This window comes from Drosophila sechellia, chromosome 3L (assembly GCF_004382195.2).
Source record: "Drosophila sechellia strain sech25 chromosome 3L, ASM438219v1, whole genome shotgun sequence".
Lineage (NCBI taxonomy): Eukaryota > Metazoa > Arthropoda > Insecta > Diptera > Drosophilidae > Drosophila > Drosophila sechellia.
The window spans coordinates 22,565,683-22,590,392 of NC_045951.1; the positions used below are offsets into that span (position 1 = coordinate 22,565,683).

Consider the following 24,710-nt stretch of genomic DNA (forward strand, 5'->3'; position numbering starts at 1 on the left):
AAATAGTTGACTTCTATAATATTCAAGCATTTATTTTTGATTTAAACTTAAACGAAAACAATTAGATTTACTGTATGCGAAAACCAGTGAAAATTTTAATTTGTTTATTAAAAAACCGATAATACGTGCGCTTGAAGGTTTCAATTTTCGACATAACACGATCATACACAGAGCCTAGCTTAACAAAGGCTTGCGAAGGCGGCGCGAATTCGCAAAGAGCTATAGAGACAGCTTTATTATGCTCCCGTCTTCGCCCTAATCTAACTTAAAGCAGACTTCAAATTTGTTCTTTTACTTCGTACAAAATCCTATAATCTAACTTCGGCCAACAAGCAGCTTTCTTGGTGTGTTCTTTTTCCACTGGAGCAGGTAGGCGATCGAGAGATTATCGATAAGATTATCGTAATCAAATGATGCCAAATCTTGCTCCCGATTTCACGATTCTTAAAAGTTGGTGGTCACCATCAAACACTGAATCAAAATAGCTATATTTTTATTTACGATTAATGAGTAATATCAGGACCGAGGACGACACATTCATTAAAGTAATATTATTTGTCGCCCATGGGCGAACACAAAAATATTGTAGACATATTTGGGGTAGCCTAAATTTGTAGTTGCAAATATGCTACTTCTCATGTATTTGCGGCCAGGAAATTATAACTTAACGTTAAAAATATAGAGAATTAAGGGGGAAAATCAAATAAACAATTTTAAGAAAAGTGTTAGTTACTGGTTTGAATATAAACGTATATTAGATTCGCTGAAAAGTATGTAATGTATATATGTACTTAGGTAAAAGGTGCAATTGGGATAGGTTGCTGACATGCATATATATATTATATGCATATTATATATAAGAATTGATCATCGGTCAAGATGCTAAAGTATAAAATCCAATCGAAAGTGCCAGCATACAATAAAATATAATCGACCTCTTTCATCCGAACTGATCGAACGGTGGCATTACATGATCGAAGAAACGCTAACTTGTCTGTATATATACTCTCCGGAAAGATCAAAGAGATTGAAAAATTGGGTCTATGAAGGGCAGCTAGGAAAACTCATCTCCCACATCAACCCAAAATGTCTTCAAAAATCGCCAAATCCCTGTTTATAATAGCCTTTAAACAAGACTTCACGACTTTTAATGATGAAGAAGATCGCAAAATAAGCCCAACGCCACATTTCAAGCAAAACTCGGTCTGAGTCATCGCCTTCTTTTATTAGAAGATTTAATAAAGAGCTCAGTTTACTTTCAATGTAAAGACCTACACGCCCATTTTGATTTTAAATATAACCAACTTCTTTCAACACACCACAGTCACAATTACAATACCCGGTATATTATTTGCTAACGCTCTTCGCAATCTAGGCATAGTACTAGAAAAAAACGGATATCCAAAACCACCTGATTCAAATACTTATAAAAAATGTATTTATAAAGAATTTGCCATTCAAAATTTAATCGGAACTCCTTTAAGCACAGTTTCGCAGTCTCTACATAAGCTTAAGAAATTCTTTTTAAAATCAAAAATCATTTTTTCATTGACGACTGTATTAATGCGAGGATATGGCAAAACAAAGGGACGCTTTAACCGATTTTCCTTGAATATCAGATACTCGTTATTCAGCTAAAGAGAGTGCGAATTATATATGAAAGTTTTGCCGTGACAGTTTAGGGCTGATTGTGGTCGTTAGAGGGGACTATCATTTGTAATAAGCTTTCAGAATGTAGGCCTCTGAAATGGGTATGCTTATAACAAACTTTGAAGCTCGTATAATTCCCGAAATCTTGACCTTGATCAATAATACATATGGTCGGAAATGCTTCTATTTATCTTCTGTTGCATGCTTTTTAGCGAATCTAATAAAACTTTTCACTCTACAAGTAAAGGGCGAAATTATACAACAATAAAATTGGAAAAGAAAATAATTAATAAAGTGCTGTACAAATTTAAGTAACCAATAAGTTGCACTTTCGATTTACTTATAAGTATATTAAAAGTCTACCCTAATGCTTAAAAAAGATTGGGTATTAATCAAGAATTGGCGAATATGAATTAGTGATGCACCGATGCGTATTTAATACAATTTTTAAAGAGGTACCACATTTATTTAAGATTACTTTATAACGGAGTACAGACTTCGAAGAGGGTACGCCACAGCGAACGATATGGAGATATCTGCCCCTATAAAGTAGAAGAGGCTTGAAATGTAGCTTAGCTTATTCCTTTTAACAAGGATGGAGTCATAGTAAACAACCCTAAAAATAAATTTGATGGCATAATGCTTTTGATAAAATGAAAATTTGTTGAATTTAATCACCTATCCGAAAAAATTTGTTTCACAGTGTTTATCTATCCAGAGGAGAGGTTTTGAACCCTTTGTAAGTGAGAGATACTTAACATTTTCATATGATGTGCAATGTAAGTACGCACTCATATCTGTTTAACTATAAATTAAAAAAAAAAATAAGAAAATATTTTAAATACCTAAATATTTTTCAAATTAGATTAGATGCAATAAGCTTCTAAATAAGTTATTACTATAACAATATTATTGTCATGTACTTAATTACTCTAACATACCGTCATTATTCCTTAAATACTGTGCGCAAAATTTTATTGGCTTGTCTAATATGGTAATAGGAGTTATGTTAAAATGTATATTTTTCAGTGCTGATGGTCATTATGAAGTGACACTTATGACAAAAGCAATAGTCTATAATAATGGATTGGTCATATGGCAACCTCCTGCCGTCTATAAATCCTCTTGTTCAATCGATGTTGAATATTTTCCGTATGACGTACAAACCTGCATCTTAAAATTAGGAAGTTGGACCTATGACGGTTTTAAGGTGCTACTCAAACTGTATTTCACTTTAAGACGTTTGGACCTATTTTGTTTTACATTTTTTAGTCGACTTAGGAAATAGATCGCATGCTAAAACTAATAAGTAATTTTTTTATGCTTGCGTATTTCGGTCCAATTTATTGATGTTCCTAAAAAGTTTACATTAATTTAAATTATTTAGTTCTTGCCTGACCATTTTTGTACTGTTCGAGAAAAATATACCAATAATAATAATCTTATTGAGGAAAAAATTTTTTATCGAATTAAATTGTTCTATTTTAAATAGTGCATGATTTGTATATTATTAAAATAACACTAGTATCTTCTTACATAATGAAAACATGAAATGGGCACGAATGAACCCTTTTTTATATATTTAAATTTGGTTTTTGTTTTTTCATTTTCTTTGCTTAATAACTGTTTAAACGACAGCTTTCAAGAATAGCATCTTTAGTGAGTACAAGAATGCTGAATGGTGAAACTGCATTTTTCCATACAGACAAATAAATATACAAATTCTATTTTTAATGAATTCCAACGATTTATTAGTACAGTCGCATTGAAACTTTTGTTATTTTAAAGCTATCAATACACTTACCAGTTTTAATAACTTTTGGAATGGCTTGGACGTACTCTATGAATTAAAACAGAAACTAACACTGAATTCATTTACAAAGTATCTATTTATTTTCTACAGGCAAGCAAAACGGTTTGAGCATGTGAATTTTCCAATACTTTACGATGAAAAAGTTACCATAAATATATATATACCAATAAATATATGCGGAAAAATGTCTTGCCTGTATTTTTAATATGTTTTGAATATTTTATTATACCCGTAACTCGTTAAGTGAAGGAAAATACTACATTCGTGGAAAGGAAGCGATTCCTATCAAATATAGTATATTCATATATTCTGGACCTGTCCGTCTGTACGTCCGTATGAACGTCGAGATCTAAGGAACTATTGAAGCTTAAGATTCAGCATACAGATTCTAGAGACATAGACGCTGCACAAGTTTGTTCTTTCATGTTGCCACGCCCACTCTAACACCCACAAACCGCCCAATGCTGCCACGCCCCCACTTTGCAAAACGCAATATTTTTTTAAAATATTTTTAAATAAATTGCTGTCGACCTACGGAAAAACTTTTGCCACGCCCTTTCTAATGCCCAAAAAGCGCCCATTAATTGTCATATTCTTACTTCCACTAGATAAGTTAAGGGTATCTGATAGTCGAGGAACCCGACTATAGCATTCTCTCTTTTGTTTAGTCTTTCTAAATGTAAGCCAAAAACATTTAACATCATAAGCACGATAATATAACTTAAAATATATTTGATATGAATGTTGCTTGTTACCTGTCGCTAACATTATATGATATGTTTAATTTATTTGATTTGTTAACAGATATTAGATAATTAAATCAGCTGTCAACTTAAGGTAGTTTGTTATGGTGTATAATGTTAGTGTTATTTATCTAAAAACATTCTGTTAAGTTCAATTTAATGAGTCAAAAAGTTGTTTTTCCTAACATCACATAATAGTAGTACCCATATCGTAGAACTTGTGAATGGTGGCTTACATGCGGGAGCGCGAATTACGAACGCGGATGCTAAATCCATTAAATTTTTTTCCCAAAAAACGCCGCACTGAATACATTTTAAAGGACCTCGTTGAAGCTCCCATATATAACTGAGGAGTGGTTTCCTGAATTATTATTCCGGAAGTCAGTAACTCATTTCAATGGTTATAGGGTACAGGAAAAATATTATATGTTCAACCACTTAAATAAGGAATACACCGTGCACTACTTTACAAGCAAAGACATTCGAATAACAAGATGCGTAACGGCCATACATTGCTTTTGTACTATGCAGCCACTTTTTAACATACATTTTAAAAAACATATTTCATAAAAATACTAAAAACATAAATAGTTAAAAATACTCTACTCTAATGAATACTCCAATGGCAATTAATCCAATACGAAGTCATTTTGAAATTTATTATGTGATATTGTGTAGATTCGGCTCTTAAGATTTCTATGCTATATTCATATAATTAAAAACAAGAATTTTGTACATCCTACTCGTGTGAAAGTGGAAGTTCTCTGGAAGGCCTTTCGGAATAATTCTTTGTCGAGTGGAAGTGCTGCCCATTGAAGGAAAGTTACCAAAAATTCTTACCGGGCGTGTGAAAGACTATGCTTCATGTGCTTCTGCGTGTATTCCCTAAAATGCTTCTGGATTCATTCCCTGAAATGCCTATGTAAGAATTCCCTGAAAGGCTTGTGGGTGTAATATGTATGTAGATGTAATGTAATATTTCTATCTAAAGTGGAGGAAGTGTTCCCAAAATATTAAACAAAGTCTCGGTTTAAGAAATATTTCATCATTTATTTTATTAAATTACAATTGCAGTATTTTTTTATTTTCTTATTTATGTTTAATTACACCCTGGTAGACGAAAGTCATTCAATCATCTGCAAGCAATACTGTATTGGGAATAATTACTAATAATAACAATATAAAAATATAATAATTAAATACAATGATGCAAGTATATACATACCTGTCTAATGCTGTTAATATTAAGTAAGGGAGGAAAGGACAAATAGTGGAAAAGAAACAAAATAAAAAAAATTGTGATTTGGTTTTCGTAAGTACCGTTTTTTTCATTTTGCTTGCCCTCATTACTAAGGCGATCAAAAATATACCGTCTGGCAGTGTAAGAATATGTACATATGTATGTATATTGCTTTGATTTTGTTTCACATATTTGAACGATATTTGTGAGTACGTATGTATGTATGTATGTTACAAAAAATGTATGTTTGTATTAAAAAATTATGTATTTTCATATATTTTTTTTTAAATAAGGTTATTGTAAAATAAATATAGTACTGAAAATGGTGCTAGTAATTCTACAGAGACTGTGTGTTGACAAAGCAGGGCTCGGCTTCCACCCGAATGTGCACGATTGTAAAAATATGACCAATTGGCGAACTACATTTTTTTATTTTCCATATGCATATTCAATAGAGTACATCAAAATGCTTTAAAGTGGCGTACTCTAGGAAGCCTTCCATTGAATTTGTAGAAGACCACGCTCCTCCAATATGAAAAAAAAATTTTTTTTCGTTGTTCTGTGGAAAAGGAAGCATATGATAATATGTACTTCTTTCCCTCGCCACTTTCGACTGGGTTTCTGTAGAGCTCTTTGCACGAAAATATCGTGTGCAAAAAATCGATTGGTATTATCCATCTTGTTATTCGAATATCTTTATACAAATCAGTGCATGTACAGATACCAATATACATAAAATACATATACATAAACAACTTTTATGCACGTGTGATGGAAACATTAATAATAACATTAATTTTCTTGCAATAGAACTGAATCATATTATTATAAATTTTTCCTAATTATTTCGAGAACTTAGACAGAAATGTCGTCCAGAAGGCGTAATTTTGCATTTTTAATGGTATAATCAAAAACGAAAAAGAATGTTGTGAAACCTGTCTTTCCCTTACCTTATAATTTCTTTGTCTCTATTACCACCTTTTGATTCGCTCGGTGTTATTTCAGATATTTTTATTATATCTGTTTTACTTAAGATATTTTAATAACTCGTCAAAGAAAGATAAAGTGCAGAAATAAATCCGAATTCATTAAATAATACTTCGTTACATAAGCAAATTACATTGATGGGGGACTCACCGAGCATGGGTGCTCACGGTGCACGGATACGTGAACCGAACCAAAGCATCCTTCTGACGCAGACCTACAGGTTTAAGAAAAATGATGTCAGAAGTTTTGAATTTCCTATTTTTAACAAATGTTTTGAATTTAAATTGTGCAATCACCCGGAAGAATTATCGACGAGTCAGAGCTAAGGAAATTCCATTTCTATGTCGTAATCCAAGTTTGATTCAACGCATAAGTAAGCAGTACCTTTGTTTAAATGGATACAGTGGATTGTATATATATATACATATTTTTTTTAAATCACAAGCGATCTAACGTCCACAAGATGACCAAATCTGTCACGCCGACTTTAAAATTTTTTTTTAATTTTTGTATTGTTTGTGTTACCTCCTTCTATCGATGTGTCAAATTAATTGATGGATAAAGCGCAGTCAGGGGACTAGAAGTGCACAATATCAACAAAATATTGAAAATGGGAAAAATGTACCATGTTTTGGATTTTGAGATGACTGTTGATTCAAGATTATTGGCCGGTGCTGACATCGATGTCGTCGTCTTAATCAATTGTTCATTGTTTTGTACCTTATCGATCGACCGCTGCTCGCCCTTATAGTTTTTTTAAACCGCGTGGTTTCGGCGAAGGTAAGAATTCGTCATTTTCGTTCATACAGATCCGCCATTTTTGTTTTTTTTTTCTGACCCTGCTCCCGCACAGATCACTTTACAAAAAACTATCGTGGACATTTATGAAAACCACTATACCAAAACTGCTTGCATCGCAGCAGTCCAAAAGTATAAGGACTTGTTTAAGAATAATTCTGAGGAATGTAATCGGTTCTTCGCGGCATAAACTAAAAGTAATTCGATTCTTGAAAATCACATTGAGGTCATCTTGTTGGCAGAACACCACCAAATATTAATTTCAAATCAAACAAAGAATCAAACACCTCTTTCACCTAAGGTTTGCTTCTGTAAGCATTCCGCGAAGTGCTTATGTAAGAATTCCCTGCAAGGCTTCTGGATGCATTCCCTAAAATGCTTCTGTAAGCATTCCCTGAAAGACTTTTGGATTTATTTCGAGACAAGAATCGAGAATATTGTAAGTCTTCGTCGGCCTAGGTAGTATGCTATATTCATCACATGGGCGCTGAGATAGGGCGTCAACATCTCGACGTCGTACTGCTGGAGTCGTTCAATCCATCGTGTTAATTGGCCTTCCGGTTCTCGAAATTTAAACATCCATCGTTGGCACGAGTGATCGGTGCGTAACGTGAATTTTCTTACCAATATATAGTGATAAAAATGACCACTTGTAGCAGTTCATGCCGAGTTACACAGTAGTTGCGTTCCGCCGCACTAAATGATTTGCTGTAATATTACCCTTACCCGCTCTTGGCCGAGTTGATTCAGCACCACGCCTGCACCAGAGTGCGCGCGAGAAGCAAAGCGATAATATTGGGCGAGAACGAGCGATAAAACACTGCATGCATTTTTAAGTGCAATCGCTCGAATGATGTTGAAAGCGAGTTGCGAGCTTAAGCGATAAAGCGAGCACCTGCTTTATCGCTGCAACTCGCTCAGAGCGTACGATTGTTTTGTTGTATTCTGTGCTTTAATTACCAATTCTTTGTCAAACGACTACTAATTTTATTTAAGTATAATTAAAAGTCGAAATAGACTTGCGCGCACAGTTAAAGAACTTTTCTGTGTGGTTTCGTAAGTCATTACATAAATTATTAAATTCGCCCTTTTCATTTCTATAGTTTTTTATAAGAGAAAGGTGATAGTTGCGCTTGATTCAAAAAATTCCTCGTCCGAATCACGTTCACCTTAACAACTTAAAGATAGCCTGTTTCTCGCAATGCTCTCACTGTACCATCTTCTCGGTTTGCACATAGCTTCTCGCTTCGCTTCTCGCGCGCACTCTGCCGTTAGCCTTAGAACAGGTGGCATCGTGAGTTTGACTTTTAGCGTGTCGAAGGAATCGTGAACCGTTGGTGACCATAGCTTCCGTTACCTCATGCAGTAGGCGAGCTATGGTGGCGACGTTCGAATGCAGAGTCCTACGAAGGATCGCACTTCTCTTTTGTTTCGGAGAGAGGGTGAGGGCAGTCGAAAACCCAGATGATCCAGATGGTCTGCGGCCGTACGAGAGTGCACTATGATGTCGTCGAGGTAAACCAGTGTAAATGTTGGCCACGAACGGCACTACAAGTTTACGTAGCTTTGGCTGGCAGACACTGCCTCCCGCTATCGGCAACCTCCACGGCGTTTCCATGTGTCTCCACCGTAAAGGGGGTTGATGGCGTATCTCCGGACGCATGTACGACGAACAACCTGCTTTTCGGGGATCTCGGGTTTGTCGGGTTATTCCTTCAAGATCGGGTTCCTGTCCTTAGTGAGCCTAGTTGATGATCGGCGACATCAACGGTCATAACTGCGGCAGCGGTTCGTCGTCGGCACTGGTCCTCAATGCGATTCGCCATGTCGAGGTCGTCTGAGAGTGATTGCGGGGTGCTACTAATAATAGGGACCTGATATCCTGTCTCTCTAAGTCTGTCGATAAAGCGCTGTACTAGGATGCTGTTGAGGGTCATGGCTAGTAATTCGCCGAACATGGCTCTGCCCAGGTATTCCTCCAATGCAAAGTCCTCTAAAGACTCTCGTGGTCCCTCCATTCAATTTTGGAAGCCGTGGTAACCGGTATGATTTACTGCGGTGTAGTGCTCGCACAAGGCTTTAGTATGGGCGCTGTACGAGCTAAGTGGGGCGGCTGGTAGGGTTCTTCCTTTCGGACCACTGATATTCCTCGGCCATGTCGTCGAGTAGGAGTACTCAGTATTGTTTCCGGATACCTTCCGTGTTATATTTTATTTTACTACAAGTCTATAAATTCCTTGGTAAACAAAATGTAAAGATCTGCATGACAATATATGTATAACTGTATTATGAATAATTAATATTATTAATAATTTAGAGATGCAAATATGTACCCGCTTAATGCTTAATAATGGAGTAAAAGAAAATATAATGGAAATAAACTAACAGAAAAACGCATAATTAAATTTAAATACAATATTTATAAATATTTTTATATCTGTGCTACTTTGTGAGCTGTGATAAGTTTCTAAAAAACATTGACGATCTTAAATTGAAAGATCAACTAAACAAAAACGTTATAAGCCAACAAAAAGGCTAATCCCATCTCTGTCTGATTATATTCTTGCCATTTTACCATGGAGATAGATGTATGTTAGAAAAAAGGAAAGCAGAAATTTTTATTAAAAAAATTAAAAGAAATTGTATCGCTGTTCTGTGGAAAATACACTCTTTAATACCTCTTTTTCTTGACACGTTTCCAAACTTCCGACTGGGAGCGCATATAACACTTGTTTAAAACTTTGTTTGTTTAATGCATGCTGGTGTTTATAATGGTCTATTAATACGTACACTGCATGGACATTGTTGACCACGAACACCTTAACTACCATCTATAATATGTTCTATTTGTATTATTATTTATATAATTAATATTAATGCTGATTAGTAATATTACCCAAAGCCTATGCCACATCTTAATTCGGATCAATCTTCAGTTTCTGCCTCGCCCACAAAAACCCCAACAAACAGAAAGCAAATTGATAAGAAACGATTTTAATGGCATTATAATTATCGAAATTAACATTCTAATGCTTGTAAGCATTATATAACTTGTAAAATGCTAGCGTAGCGCCAAGATCTTAGTGCCATGTCAAGATATCTATCTATATATCTATCTATCTATCTATCTATCTATCTATCTATCTATCTATCTATCTACCTATCTATCTATGACGGACTAATAATTAATATATCTTTGATGTATGTATAGAGTAGATTACCGTTAACATGCCACTACAAAAGTACTGTTACGGGTGCTTCAATCTTAGTCTCAGACCTCTTAGCACTTCCCTAAGCAATGGATGCGTGTTCTGGTTGTCATGATACTAAAACCCGGCAAACCTCTAACTTGGATAGACCCATAGCGTCCAATAAGTTTGATTTCAACCTTTTCAAAGGTTTTTGAACAAACGTATAAACGCACGTCCTCACGCTTCGCAAGATTAAATGGCTGAAAACGGCCTTCCAGCTCGTTAGAAAAACCCAAAGAAATTTCAGCAGGCTATTTAGCGATTTGGCGAGGGGCTGCCGCTTTACTGATCTTCCTGCATTCCAGAGGCTTAGTCCATAGACTCAGCATTGCGTAGTAGATCCGCGAAATAGTAGTTTTTTCTTTTGTGCAGCAACTTATTCAGGTCGTATTCAGCATGCGACGCAAGACTCTTTTCAATATCATTACCAGTACCTCAGGTTTTAAAAGAGCATGAGGCAAGAAATTTCAAACAAAGAGCTCAGTGGCGTCATCAATGTCTTCAGGAGAGCTAAGAAACATGTTACGGTTAACAAGTTGGTTTACTGCCGCCTCGTGGAGAACTTGTGGGCAGAAATACTTAGTTTAATTAACAAGAGGATGTGGTTCTTAGATCTCAGCTTTCCACGATAGAGATATGATCAGAGCGAATCCCTCCATAGATAGCAAAATCGATTGCTGATGGCGTACGGTGGCTGAACGGGTAATGCGAGGGCCCTCCATTCTGCCAACACTCTTCCACTGGTTGTAGAGTTTCGTGAGCACCAAAATCAATGGTGTGCATTCCAATCTTCGGCAATCAGAAATTTGAGTCATAGTTCCTAGCACACTAAAGTCATCGCTGGTGCGGTGAAAGTTTAAAGTACAATGAATAGGTGCAATAGCTATTTCGCCTTATTCCGTTTTGACCATGACAACGACACATTTAGCGCTGTGATGTTCCATTTCCAAAAATTGATAATATTTGAGACAAGACTTTATGAGATTAGCTGGATGGCTTGGTTGGGTTTATCCATGTAGGTTGAATTATATCAGAGTGCAGAAAAACACAATTCTGACCAACATAATATTAATGCAATGATTTTTAACAAACAGCAGTTGCTGGGATGAATTTGGTCGCTGAAGTTGATGTTGCAGAGGCCTTGGGATTTCTGCATTGTTTGTTGCGTCTGCAGGTTGCGATCACTTTGTTGGCCTTGCTGGTTCTGCTTCCGGTTCCTACTTTCTAGTAGAGGAAATTCTTACAGCTGCAGACGACTTGTCCATTGCTGCTGACTTGCCTGTTGAGCTTGGATAGAACCACCGGCAGCGATCCCGTAAGAAAGCGCAATCCCTCCAGGGGCTACGATGGGGTATACCACCTCTACATCGACTTACTCTCTGCTGATAGACAAGACAGCCGGTAAGATTACCGCCACAGTTAGCGCATTTTACTGGATGGACTTCACGTAGGCAGTCTACAATGGCGCCCTGCTGACCACGTCTAACACAGATAACTTTCCTTTGGCAGTTGTTTTTTGTGTTATTAAAGCATTGGCACCGATGACATTGCACGACGTAATTTTTTTGTGTGAAAGTTTGACGCGAATCCGTTGGCAATAGAGTGTCTCTAGCTCCTGTATTTCCTTTTTGTTGGTAGCGGGCTCTAATAGAGGAAAGACTAGGTTGACTAGCTTCGTTTTTTCGACTTCTGGGTCTATTGATAAACCGCACTGTGTCGCGAACTGAAGCCAGGATTGACAAGTCTGTTCACCCAGCAAAACAATACTCCTAAATATATATACGTAATATGGCCAGAATCGCTTAAATCTTTTTGTTACAAACTTTTCAACGAACCTAGTGTACTTTTTATTTTACGAGTAACGGTTATAAAATCAGAGTACCTCGCGTTCAACGAACCTAGTGTACCGCTTACCCTGATGGTCAATTACCGCTGGAAAAAAAAAATAAAAAAACAAACATTTAAAAAAAAATTTAAGTGGGGGTTAGAAAGGCGTGGCCAAAATGTTTTTGGTATACCAAAATAAAAAAAAACTTAAAATTTTGAGTGGGACACTCATCCTCTGATGATAGCCTACAAGTAATTTTAATAATGTTGATGTCACCTATAAAAAATTAAAATAAAAATTCTTGTTAAAAATACGCATCGTGTAACATATCGCTGCTAAAAATGAATTTAATTTAAAAAGCCCTTGTAGCCCTTAAATGTAACCTCCGGAAATTGAGATCACGGGGTCACCAAATATTTATGGGAAAAAACATTCAATATGCCACCCTTATGGTTATAATTAATAAGAACGCACAAATAGCTTTTATTATTGTATATGTCGCAGCGTTGGCATTTTCTTGCGCCTGATCTTCCATGTTGGCAAATAAACTTTTCGAGTGAAGGGAATTCCAACCGGCGTGCGCGATCGTCTGTATGCAACTGATCGTATTTTCTACGCATCGATCTATCCTTTACACACCCTAACTGGACTACACTTGGCGACAGCGCGACAACGCCGTCGCCTCACTCGTAACGGTACTTTGGCGCCAGTCATATTCTACGTTGTAGTCAAATTCTAAGAATTACCTCACAATATACCAAACTCATTGCGCAGCTGCGTCTTGCAAGCGCAGTGGTCAAACCATGTTAATAATGTGACAGACACGTAAAGTGGTCAAAATACATTCGTAATGCGACATATATATATGTTCTGTTTTATTCGAAGATGTAGACTCCACTAAGCGAAAGCTTATTTTAAAAATATCAACCTATAGGCTTATGCTTACAAAGTAGTTTAGCTGAATAGTTAACGCGACACCTGGTACATCCGCGTATGACGATGCTGGCGATCTGCTCCGTGCGTTTAAATTTGAAAATTATGAATCAACAAAAATAGTCAGTTTTGTATGGGCCTTTCCAATCGCAATTTAAGGGTCTTCTCCAACTTATAGAACTTAAGTTTTAAGACTTTTTGAAAAACCTTCAGCATTAAACGTGCATTATATACCGAACTGACATTTGAGCCCGCGAAGTTTGATATTTGTCCAACTTGTCATTAGAATGGTATATTCTAATGATATATTTAGGTTAATTGTTTGACGAGGTGCAGTTGTCCGGCTCGCGAAAAATGTTCACGTTTGGCTTGGCCGATAGGTACGGTGAACGCCAGTCTTTCTACTCCAAAATATTTACTTTCGATTTTGATCACAGCCGCGTAACTAGGCCGCGATTTCTACTCCAAGCTGCTTGAGATTTTTTACCAGCGCTTAGCTATCACATTATTTATTTCGGTAAACATTAATATATCTCCTTCAACGGGACTGGCATCTGTTTCGTCTATTCGTCGGCTTGTACTATTATTATTCCTTCTACCATAATAGAAGATACTGCAAGAATCGAGATGTACTCGTCGAAATTAAAAAAAAATTTATCATTTTATTGTGTTGTTCCCGTTGCAAGTAAGTTTTATGTTATACATATATACATACTGGAAACACTCCCGTGACGAAATCCCTTTTTCTTAAATTTATTTGCGTCGGAATCGTTCAGTGCCTTCTGAACATAAGCGGACGGAGATAATGTAAGTTAGAGTATGATACAAAGAGACTAAACTCGATTATATTCAAAAGTTATTTCGCAAATAGTCCGGGTAGGGAGATCAGTGCATCCTCTGTAGACGTCAATGCGTTTGGGTCCATATTGGATGCTGTAAAAGTTGATCTGATCACCAATCAGAGTTATCCGGGATTCCTTAGGATAGCGTAATTGAAGACGTACCAAGGAAGTCCTCATGCACGTCGAGGAGCTCGTGTATGAACAGATTTATTATCGGCGCGAATAGTGGGACTTTTGTTGAGAGCTAAAGTTTGCTTGACCGCAGGAGCCAGCTTTTGTAGCTTTTAAAGGCACTATGTCTTCACGGCTGTGATATGGGCCTTCCAAATGAGTTTTCGATTCAGGTGCAAGGTAACGTTTCATTTCATCCCACCATTGTAAGTTAGCGAAGGTCACACAAGTGGCCTTAGCAGTTTATAGCTGTATTCAGACATTCGTGTACTGCATTCGTGGCCGTTTGCAGTGACTTGTTGGATGCAAGCAAAGCTGTGACTTCAGCGTATGTACCATAGTCCAGGGAGCACTGTTGGACGGAACCGGCATATCTGCTGTGTAGAGGGTGTACGGGAAGGGTCCAAGTACACTTCCTTGTGGAACACCCGCGTTCATGACCAGCAAGCTCAAACGACTATCTCAGAATTGTGTAGTGGGGTGCTGAAAGAATAGCTTTCATTTTGTACAAAAGCCCCTCGTGCCATACCTTGTTTCTTAAAGTCCAAAAAGGCTGCCACCATATAGAACTTGGACTGAAAGCAGTGTGTTAAGTGATTGACAAGGCTGTGAACTTGTTCCGGGCAACCATGTGACTTCCTGAAACCGAATTGATGTTGTGGTTGTAGACTGATACCTGCGGCAGTTCCATCAATCAGATGTTCTTCAGTTTGAAGGGTTTATGTCTAATGGGGTGAAAGGTTTGCTACTTCCTCTCGGTGAAAGTCGTCCGAAAGGTTTGCGAGTTTCCTCTCGGTGGGAGTCTTCCATCAGTTGGAAGGGGGTGACGGTGGAGAACAAATGCTCAGCAAATGCTTACACTATGTGTCGCTGTACGGGCGATTGGCAGAGCGACTGCCACACTCGTTAAATTACAGACCGAAAAGTCGCTGCTGTTGTCAGGGTATCGAGGTTTTCCTGTGGATTTTGGCAAGCATCCGTCGAAGTTTGTTTTTGACACTAAGAGGGACTGCTTAGTTTCAGGATCCCCTGATGCTATGAACTGTCTCCAGATTCTCCTTTTGAGGTTCAAAAGTGCTCTTGCCTCAGAATTTAGTATTGGTCTTCTAATACTTTTTGGACTTTCTTGGCGCGGTGGTGGTGTAGCCCGTAGTCCAGTCTTAACGACAATAGCAGTGATGAATGCAATGATTCAGCACGACGGCATCTTCGATGTGTGTAGGGGTTCATTGAAGGGAAATGGGCAGACGAAAGCTCAGTCAAAGCTTTAACTTATAGCTGTTGCTGTCTGAAGCCCTTCGAGATGCCAAAGCTAATGGCGCTGGGAGTGGCGCTTACATAGAAGGGTTAACAGGTAGCTTCTAGTAGCTACAATGTCTATGAAGACAAAATCATGCCTTTGGCACACATGTTGTGGTTGCCCCACCTTCTATGCTTGGCGTACCAATCAACTGTAGCCATGGTATTTTCTTAAGAAGTGACAAAATGTTTCCTCCACCCACCTGTAGGCTCGAAGGCAAAATACCGTAGCATCATCGAATGGTACTCTGCTTGGGGACAGCTGGATGCCGATGTAGGATCTAGGTTATTATTCGAGATTGTTGATCGGAGTATGTAGACCTCATAAGAGTTTGCTGTTGGCATTCCAGTCTGCTATCTTAAATTTAGCAATTGTGTGAGAAGGTGAGGGAAGGGTGCGTCTGATGGATCGCTTGCATGAGGGACACAATCGCCATCATCCTGTCGAGTCTATTGAAGAGCTTTTCCAACTAAGGAACCAAGCATCATTTCTACTGGTGACCGAAGGAAGCCTGTTGTTATTTTTCGTTGTTCTGCTTTTTTTTATTGGTCCTGGCTACGTTTGCTTGCTAAAGGTTTGTGTAATACTTGAAGGAGGTGTTTTTCAAGTTGAATTGAATATATTTTTTGCAACCTTGGAAATTGGCTGCTTGAGAGCTGCCTCAGTGTTGGCAGCATTTAGAAACGTACGGTCCGAGATTACATTCCGAGGTTGGGTGATTCTAGCCGCTTGCAGTAATCCTTAGTGTGCCCATATTACTGGCACCTGAGGAATTGAACAGGATCAGACTGATTGCTCGGCTTTTACCAGATAACTTTATGTCTGCAGACAACAGAGATGTTTTTAATGAGTTGGTTGCTGTCATTTTTTATTGAGTCGGCGAATGTCATGTTAAGTTGGACTCGCGTTACTTTGTTGCTTAGGGTGTATATGCGAAGGCCTCTTTTTTTCCGCATTACAATGCGGAAGGACCGGTCCTCTGGTGCTGGTGGTGGCAAAAGAGGGTATCGCGGAAGTGACGAACCACAGTTCTTTTGTTGTCGGAGGATGTAGTCACCCGATATTCGAATTTAAGTTTTGGAAAGAAATGTTCGCCTCGACGCTTATCTTATATCAACACTAGAGAGAATATGCTATAGTCGATTTCCCCGACTATCAGATACCCGTTACTCAGATAGTGTGAATGCGAACGCGAAATTGAGTAATTTTTCTGGGATATCGATAGATATTGGGGAATAAAATGAGAACAAATTTAAAAATTGTTTAAAAGTGTGAGCGTGACCGTTTTGCGTATTTTGCAGGTGGAAGCAGGGGCGTGGCCACAGTGTTTTTGGTATACAGATACAAATTTGAAAGCCAAACAATAAAACGAAGAAAAATCTAAACATTTTTCAATGTGGGAGTGGAAGTTTTGGCGGTTGTAGGGCGTTAGAGTGGGCGTGGCAAGAAGTTGTTTGGCAAATCGAAAGAAATTTTACAAGTCTAATAAATATATGACGAAATATCAACACATTTTTCAAAAGTGTGTGTGTGGCAGTTGTGGGCGGCTTATGGGCGTGGCAACATGATTCAACAAACTTGCGGTGCGTCTGTGTCTCTGCAAACTGTAAACCTAATCCCAACTCTAGCTTCTATAGTACTTGAGATCTCGACGTTCATACGGACGGGAAGACGGATGTACGGACGGACAGACGGACGGACATGGCCAGATCGACCTGCTATAATCCTGATCAGGAAACGCTTCCTTCTGCCTGTTTCCTACTTTTCAACGAATCTAGTATACCCTTCTTATTCACCCTATGAGTTAGGGGTATAAAAATCAATGCGTTATTCCACCACAGGGCGTAACGGTTTCCCGTTTGGTGGGTGTGGAAATCCGCTAGAGCACATTTGCGCTGCGTCTTTGGTCTCGGCCTTTGCCGAGATCACAGCGTTTATTCAGAGAGTCATGAAAAGATCGATATGCTACAAATGTTTTAACTATCGGTATACTAACAAAATGTTGAAATTCCTTACTAGAACTCCTCCAAACTACGTACCGGGACACAAAATCGACTATTGCGTCTTCTCTCGTTTTCGTTTAATATTTCCTTAATTGATGGTTGAAGTACTAAATCAACTGGAAATAGGATATATATAGTACTTACACTAGATCAACTAGGTTTATTATATTATTAGGTCATGCTGTTTGTTGTAGCATTTTTTGAATATAAGCAACATTGGTAACAATTGCAAGCTCTTTAATATTTTAAAATACGCAAAACTCCACCATTTTCAAAAAACATTTCTACGTAAACTCGACTTATTTTACGATACTAAAGCTATGTTTCTGTTTCGCTTTTATGTCAGTTACGTTTACTACGTGCAATTTAAACAATGGAATTAATTATTGACTTAACCATATTTTTTTTGTTGATATAAACAATTATTTTAACAAAAACGAGCAATATAAGCAATACAAATTCTTACAATTTTCCTGAATAAGGTTTTGTTGCATGTGTTGTAAATTACCGTATGACGCAAGCTTATATATATTTTTTTAGATCCTTTTACATTAAAAAATATACACTTATAAATATAAAATTTTTATTTTATTACTGAGCATAGAAAAAAATTTGTAAAATAAACGCACATACATACATTTATATTAAAAATAATGCTATAACTAATTCCAGGTTGATCTGAGGCACATGGATGAACAACAGGGCAGCAACGTTGTTGCTGTGGGTGTGGACCTATCTGAATTTTATATGTCTGTGGAATGGGACATTCTCGAAGTTCCAGCTGTTAGGTAAATAATTTTATTAACTTATTATGTTGCCCGTTAATTATAAGAAGAAATCATTCCCATTTTATTTATGCATTTGATCAGGACTACTATTTGTTTCGATGAGACTTATAAATTTAGAGCCTAAGAATTAATATTAGGCATTCCAAATCTTTAATAATCCCATATTTAATCTAGATAACCTCCCAACTACTATATACTATACTATACTACTACTAGAAAAAGAAAAAATCGTTGAAAGAAACAATTCTCGCTGTTGGAGCATCTTTAAGCATCTCTCGGGATTTTACAATTTCGATTTGAAATCGAACAATCGGAGCTCCGGTTTTCGTATTCGCAAATTTTTTTCGATTTGTAAAACGGTCACTTTTGTCTGGCCGAAATGAAAAGTAAATGCCTTTTTTATATCAGATCAGATTTTATTTACGGGAAAAAACAATTTACTTAGTGGTCTATTGATGTTTATTCCACATCACAACAAGATCATTCTGTCACTTGGATATTTTATAAAAAATTAAAAATTTATTTCTGGCTCCACCTCAGATTTGACAAATTTTCGATTTGCGTCGCCAAAAGTTATCGCGAATGTTTTCATACTGCTGCTGAAACGAAACAGGAAGGTAAAAATAACTATAAAATAGCTTAAACAGCTGTTTGCGCTGGCGCTGCATTTCGGCTGCCTGCCCGCCAATTGCCTTTTCGTCGTGCTTCGGAAAAGATCAAACTTACTTACTTATTATCGCTATCGTAAATTATCGCTATTTCGCAAAATAAAACTGTCGTCATAAAAACAAACTTTCTTCGGTTTTTTATTATTCGCAACAGCTATTGAAAAAGCTCAATAGCTAAACATTTGGTGACCCCGACGTGATCATGTTAATTTGCATGCATTAATTAATGCACTTATCCCGTTTATAAATAAATATAAATACATTAAATCGCAATCGGTTGGACAAGTGAGTGGAGATTTCGGTGATAGTGGCTGTGTTTAAGCGAGCTAGCATTGCATATATACATACATTGCTACATATATCGTTGCGTGCATTGACCCCGCTTGCATTTTCGGCATCTATTTTGTGCTCATCTTCCCGCTGAACCGAATCAAAGGCGATTTGTTGCTATGCCCGCTGAAGGTGAAAAAAACGGGGTAACCTTTTTAAACCAAAAAGCGCAAAACCAATGCGCTGTTCAGCAGGTTGCAGAGGCTACAAACGTCGCTGTCTAATGAGACGCTAAGCGGATACGACGAATCCACTCTTACGGTGAGGCTGGAGCAGATTGATGAGCTGCAAAGTGCCTTCAATGTTCTGCATACAGAACTGGAGGAATTGGACTTCGACGAAATTGGCAGTGAAATGAGCGAGTCTTTCTATGAATTCATCGTTGAATTCAAGGCTAGTGTGCGCGCGGAAATAGCCAAACGCAATGTGCATTTCGCGCCGCACTCAACGCTTGCGGAAGGTATTGTGCCCCACCAGTGTAGTGGTCCTCAAACGCAGCCGCGGCCGAGGCCGATGCCGTTGCCGCCTGTGCAGCTGCCAACGTTTGGCGGCGGCTACGCAAACTGGGCGGATTTTTACTCCGTGTTCACGAGCATAATCGACAGCCATCCGGACCTCTCCAACGTTGAGAAATTCCAACATCTGCGGTTGGTGCAGCGCGCGCATTTATGGGAGGACCTGCAGTCCCTAAAAACGCTGGGAAGAGTTTCCTCGTCTAGTCCCATATCATCGCTCTCGCCGTTCCTGGATCAATTTGGACTTCTTAGAGTAGGCGGTCGCCTCCGGAATTCGTCGTTGGACTTTGATGGCCGCCACCCGAATAACTGCCACATCTCGGCAGTTATTAACTCCAGACCTTTAGTTCCCATTTCAGAGAACCCTGCCGATCTAGATGTCCTCACTCCGGGGCATTTTCTCAATGGTGGTCCGCCTTCGTCGTTTGACGAGCCAGATATAACGGGCCTAAACTATAATCGGCTTGACTCTTGGCAGCGCATCTCCTTTCTTCAGCAAATATTTTGGTCGCGATGGAAGGAAGAGTACTTGACGTTGCTCCAGCAGCGTTCCAAGTGGCGCACCCCAAAGCCTGGCGCAGCCGTGGACAACGTCGTTCTTGTTAAGGACGAGAATCTACCCCCAATGAGATGGCCTTTGGCGAGAGTCATGCAGTTGATTCCTGGCAGAGACGGCGTCGCTCGAGTTGCAGAATTGAGGACCGCGTCTGTAGTAATAAGACGGGCAGTGAACAAGCTGTGTCTGCTCCCCCTTGAGGACTCTGTTGGAACACAAGCTTCCAACGGGGGGAGGATGTTGGGTCATGCAGCCGCCAAAACTGTGCAGTAGACTAATTTCATACTTGTTAATATTTAAGCCAAATTAGCAGTAGCATGCCCATAGTGCAAACCGCTGCTCTCGCGCGCATTTATCTGTATGGCGCTCATTCCTTTGTTGTTGTTAGCTACCTATGTTAAGCTTGGGCGCTGCATTTCGGCTGCCTGCCCGCCAATTGCCTTTTCGTCGTGCTTCGGAAAAGACCAAACTTACTTACTTATTATCGCTATCGTAAATTATCGCTATTTCGCAAAATAAAACTGTCGTCATAAAAACAAACTTTCTTCGGTTTTTTATTATTCGCAACAGCTATTGAAAAAGCTCAATAGCTAAACAATAACGTTACAAAGTTTACAGTAAGTAGGGAAATAGGTGGTTGAACTGCCCCAGCTCTCTGACCATGCGTTGAAGTCGCCAGCTAGGAAAACCTGGGTGCGGCCTCTAGCATCCGCTGCCAGTCTATCCAATGCCCGACTGAATGTGATTAAGGTCAGGCTGGGAGCTATACGCTGTACACCCACCATCTGCCCACCTTTGCCCTCACAAACCCGGTGTTCGAAAAAACATTGGTTCTTGGCGCGGTCAAAAGCCCAGTCTGGGCTAGCCGCCGAACGGTAGGACTCGCTAAGTAGCGCAATAATTGCAGTGATTCAGGTTAAGCTAAGTCAAACGCATCATTGTGGTGCCTTTGGTGCTCCTTTGCCCGTCCATGGGCACTTCCGGATTCCTGCTTGGTGGTTGGTTGCTTGGCTTCGTCTGCTTGCGCACAGAAAGCACTTAGCCTCGTTGGGGTACTCCGCGGCCTTGTGTCCCGCGGACCGAAACTGAAGCAGCACTGGCTTCTGTCTACGGCGCTTCTACAGTGTGCCGCTATGTGGCCTTCCTCCAGACATTTGAGGCATGTTTGTCGGGGCTCCAGTTCCTTGATTAGACATTGGGACCATCCTACCCTCAGCTTGACACTCTTGACTCTGCTGGTTGGGCTCTGATAGGGGGATGTCGCTTCTAATGGCTTCTTGGGGTGCCATCGTTTGGGTTCTGGGGTGGGATCCTTAGGACCTTTGACCTATTCCCGAACACCAAGCTTTCATTTTCCGTTGTAGAAGCACTTGTTAAATTTCTTGGTCCGACGGCCAAGTGTGACGCCATCGGGGCGGGCTTGGGGGTAATGTTCGGTAGGGCCTCCAGACTCCGTGCATAGGTTGTGCATTTTATACCTCCTGCCAGATTTGCGGATTTATACCGTTCACCAGGTTATGGATATGCTGCCGGCCAACTTGGCTCAGACGCTGAATGGGTTTTTATTTTGCTGCAGGCGCAGGCCACGTAGCCGCCCACTTTGGGTCAGACTCACCGTGGACTAAGGGGAGGGTGAGCAGGGAAAAGTTGCGACGGTGGGAGATATACCTCTCCAGCTCGGTCGCCAGAGCCCCGGATTTAAAGTGTGCCGCCTAAGCGGAGAGGTTGGCTATTGGTCTGCTCCTTGACTTTTTACCCTCTTGTTCTGCTTCTACTGCTCGTTTATGGATCTATCTCCGGGTTTCCATGGCATGGATACCCGTCAGCCACCCATAAATGCATGATAGACCGGTGAACCGATCGTTTGGCGATTTCCGTAGCATGTTGCTTTTGTCACTGAGGCAATGCACCGAGAAAAAGCGCCACCTGTGATTGGGGACTCATGCATACGACCAGCGCTGCCAGACCGGGGAGCTTTAACCGTTTACCAGCACTACTATCCCAGCTGACTGCGAGATCAGCTGGCGTTACCGGCAAGAAAACAACGACGACGACAGGAGCGAAAGTAATGAAGAGAAAGTTCGTTGCCAAGTTCTGCCACCCTGACCTGCCCCATGGCCGCTCCTGTCTCCACCACGCCGCCGCGACCCGGAAAATTTTGAGATTTTCCAGGAGCACCTACTCGGTGCCCCCAGCTACTCGCGTGCTCTTTTCCACCTCCCAGGTAAAGCTTAGGTGCTGTGGACTAATTGTTTTTTCCAATGTTGACAACAACTGGGCATACATTTAGGTGCTGCTGGCGGCTGCGAGACCCGACAATATGTCTTACCAATTGTCGCAGCTAGGAGCGACTCCCTAAATTTGGTGCCTGAGCAGAATTCCAATGCTTAGGTCTATTGTTTGTCCTAATTATACCGGCGAATCGATATGGCCATTTCTACGCAAACTAGCCTTTTAATGCTTCGTTCTAATATAGGCGTTGTTTAGCTATTGACCTTTTTCAATAGCTGTTGCGAATAATAAAAAACCGAAGAAAGTTTGTTTTTATGACGACAGTTTTATTTTGCGAAATAGCGATAATTTACGATAGCGATAATAAGTAAGTAAGTTTGGTCTTTTCCGAAGCACGACGAAAAGGCAATTGGCGGGCAGGCAGCCGAAATGCAGCGCCCAAGCTTAACATAGGTAGCTAACAACAACAAAGGAATGAGCGCCGTACAGATAAATGCGCGCGAGAGCAGCGGTTTGCACTATGGGCATGCTACTGCTAATTTGGCTTAAATATTAACAAGTATGAAATTAGTCTACTGCACAGTTTTGGCGGCTGCATGACCCAACAGGCGTTTATAGGTCGTATACAGTATATACGCCTAATTGGTCCACCATATATGTAGATGTCACATATCTGGATGCCAAAGGAATATTGAAAAAATAAACGGAAAACAAAAGAGAATGCTATAGTCGACTTCAGCAACTATCAGATATCCGTTAAAGCGGACTAATAAATAATACTAATAATTTTTTATAACACTAATAAAAATGTGAGAAAATGTTCAAAAAGTGTGGGTGTGGCAGTCATTTTAAGCTGTCATTTTAACATTCGCACAATAAAATGTAAAATTTTAGAGGAGAAACCATAGAGCTAAACCATAGAAAAACAAAAATAATAAAATACAAAATAACATTTTGCAGGAATGAAAAGTTTTATACTTGTTGCGACGAGCCATACTTGGACATCACATTTAATATAACAATGAGAAGGAAGACGCTGTTTTATACTGTTAATATAATAATACCGTGCATGGGAATATCATTTTTAACCGTATTAACATTTTACCTTCCATCGGATAGTGGAGAAAAGGTAATTTAAAATGAATTCGCAAATAACTTTAAAAATTGAAATACATATATAAATTGCCGTTACAGGTCACACTATCTATTTCCATTCTCATTAGTCTTCATGTGTTCTTTCTTTTGGTGGTTGAAATTATACCACCAACGTCATTGGTTGTTCCGTTGCTGGGAAAATACCTCATATTTGCCATGATACTTGTGTCTATCAGGTAATATTGAATTATATTATTAATCAAATTCACCATGACATTTTTTTATAGTATCTGCGTGACGGTTGTTGTTTTGAACGTTCATTTTCGTTCACCTCAAACTCATAAAATGGCACCCTGGGTTAAGCGCGTCTTTATTGACTTTTTGCCAGCGTTTTTATTCATTAAAAGGCCGACGTACAACTTTGAAACAAGGTAAGAAATTTTATAAATAAATTATATTTAAAAAATTGTCAGTGAATATACAGCTTTGTTCTTTCAAAGTACAAAAAATGCTGACTTCGATCTTCTGCAGATTTTGATGGAACTCGAACTGCTCATAGAAATAGTATTCATACCTGGTATTAGTAGAGCATGGGGGTATACAATATTCGTTAAAAAGAACGTAAATTATTATTCTGTTCTATTGCTTGCTGTCGCGATACGAATTGTAACCATCGGTAGCTAAGCAATTAAAATGTTGCACCTCGGGAATGCATTAGTGTAAGAATATATTAACAAACGCGTTATAAAGTGTATTGTTGGGCTTTTCAAAATACACTGTTCTTTTTAATTGCTAATCTTTCGGTTTTCTCTACACAGCTACTACTCCTATCAAGTATCGAGTACTAAGGGTTGGCGTATAGCATAAACGACTTCGAGTTTTCCGCGAAGAAAGCCTACCTAGTTCAAATTCCATCATACCATTTCATGTTAAAAGCTTAAGCGGCGTGATCTTCGTGCTTCTTGGT

At 39.1% G+C, this 24,710-nt stretch overlaps 2 protein-coding genes across 4 annotated transcripts in view; both read left to right on the forward strand.

Moving 5' to 3' along the window:
- Window positions 1-24,710, forward strand: part of LOC6620133 (acetylcholine receptor subunit alpha-like) — a 76,948-nt gene that overhangs the window by 35,393 nt on the left and 16,845 nt on the right. For all 3 annotated transcript variants that reach the window (XM_032717346.1, XM_032717345.1, XM_032717348.1), the window contains 4 exons: window positions 18,232-18,347; window positions 23,609-23,777; window positions 23,843-23,979; window positions 24,031-24,174. In XM_032717346.1, coding sequence (XP_032573237.1) covers window positions 18,232-18,347; window positions 23,609-23,777; window positions 23,843-23,979; window positions 24,031-24,174 — 566 coding nt within the window. The remainder of the gene's footprint in view (window positions 1-18,231; window positions 18,348-23,608; window positions 23,778-23,842; window positions 23,980-24,030; window positions 24,175-24,710) is intronic.
- On the forward strand, window positions 22,288-22,842 carry LOC116800900. Its single transcript, XM_032717351.1, has 2 exons — window positions 22,288-22,640; window positions 22,707-22,842. Exons 1-2 carry the CDS (start codon window positions 22,359-22,361, stop codon window positions 22,773-22,775), a joined length of 351 nt encoding a protein of 116 aa, XP_032573242.1. The 5' UTR covers window positions 22,288-22,358; the 3' UTR covers window positions 22,776-22,842.

Excerpts from the sequence above, each read along its gene's own strand:
- LOC116800900 (XM_032717351.1), top strand. The coding sequence starts at position 22,359 with ATGCATACGACCAGCGCTGCCAGACCGGGGAGCTTTAACCGTTTACCA. Across the intron at positions 22,641-22,706 it reads TGCTCTTTTCCACCTCCCAG|GTGCTGCTGGCGGCTGCGAG; the intron begins GTAAAGCTTAGG and ends GCATACATTTAG.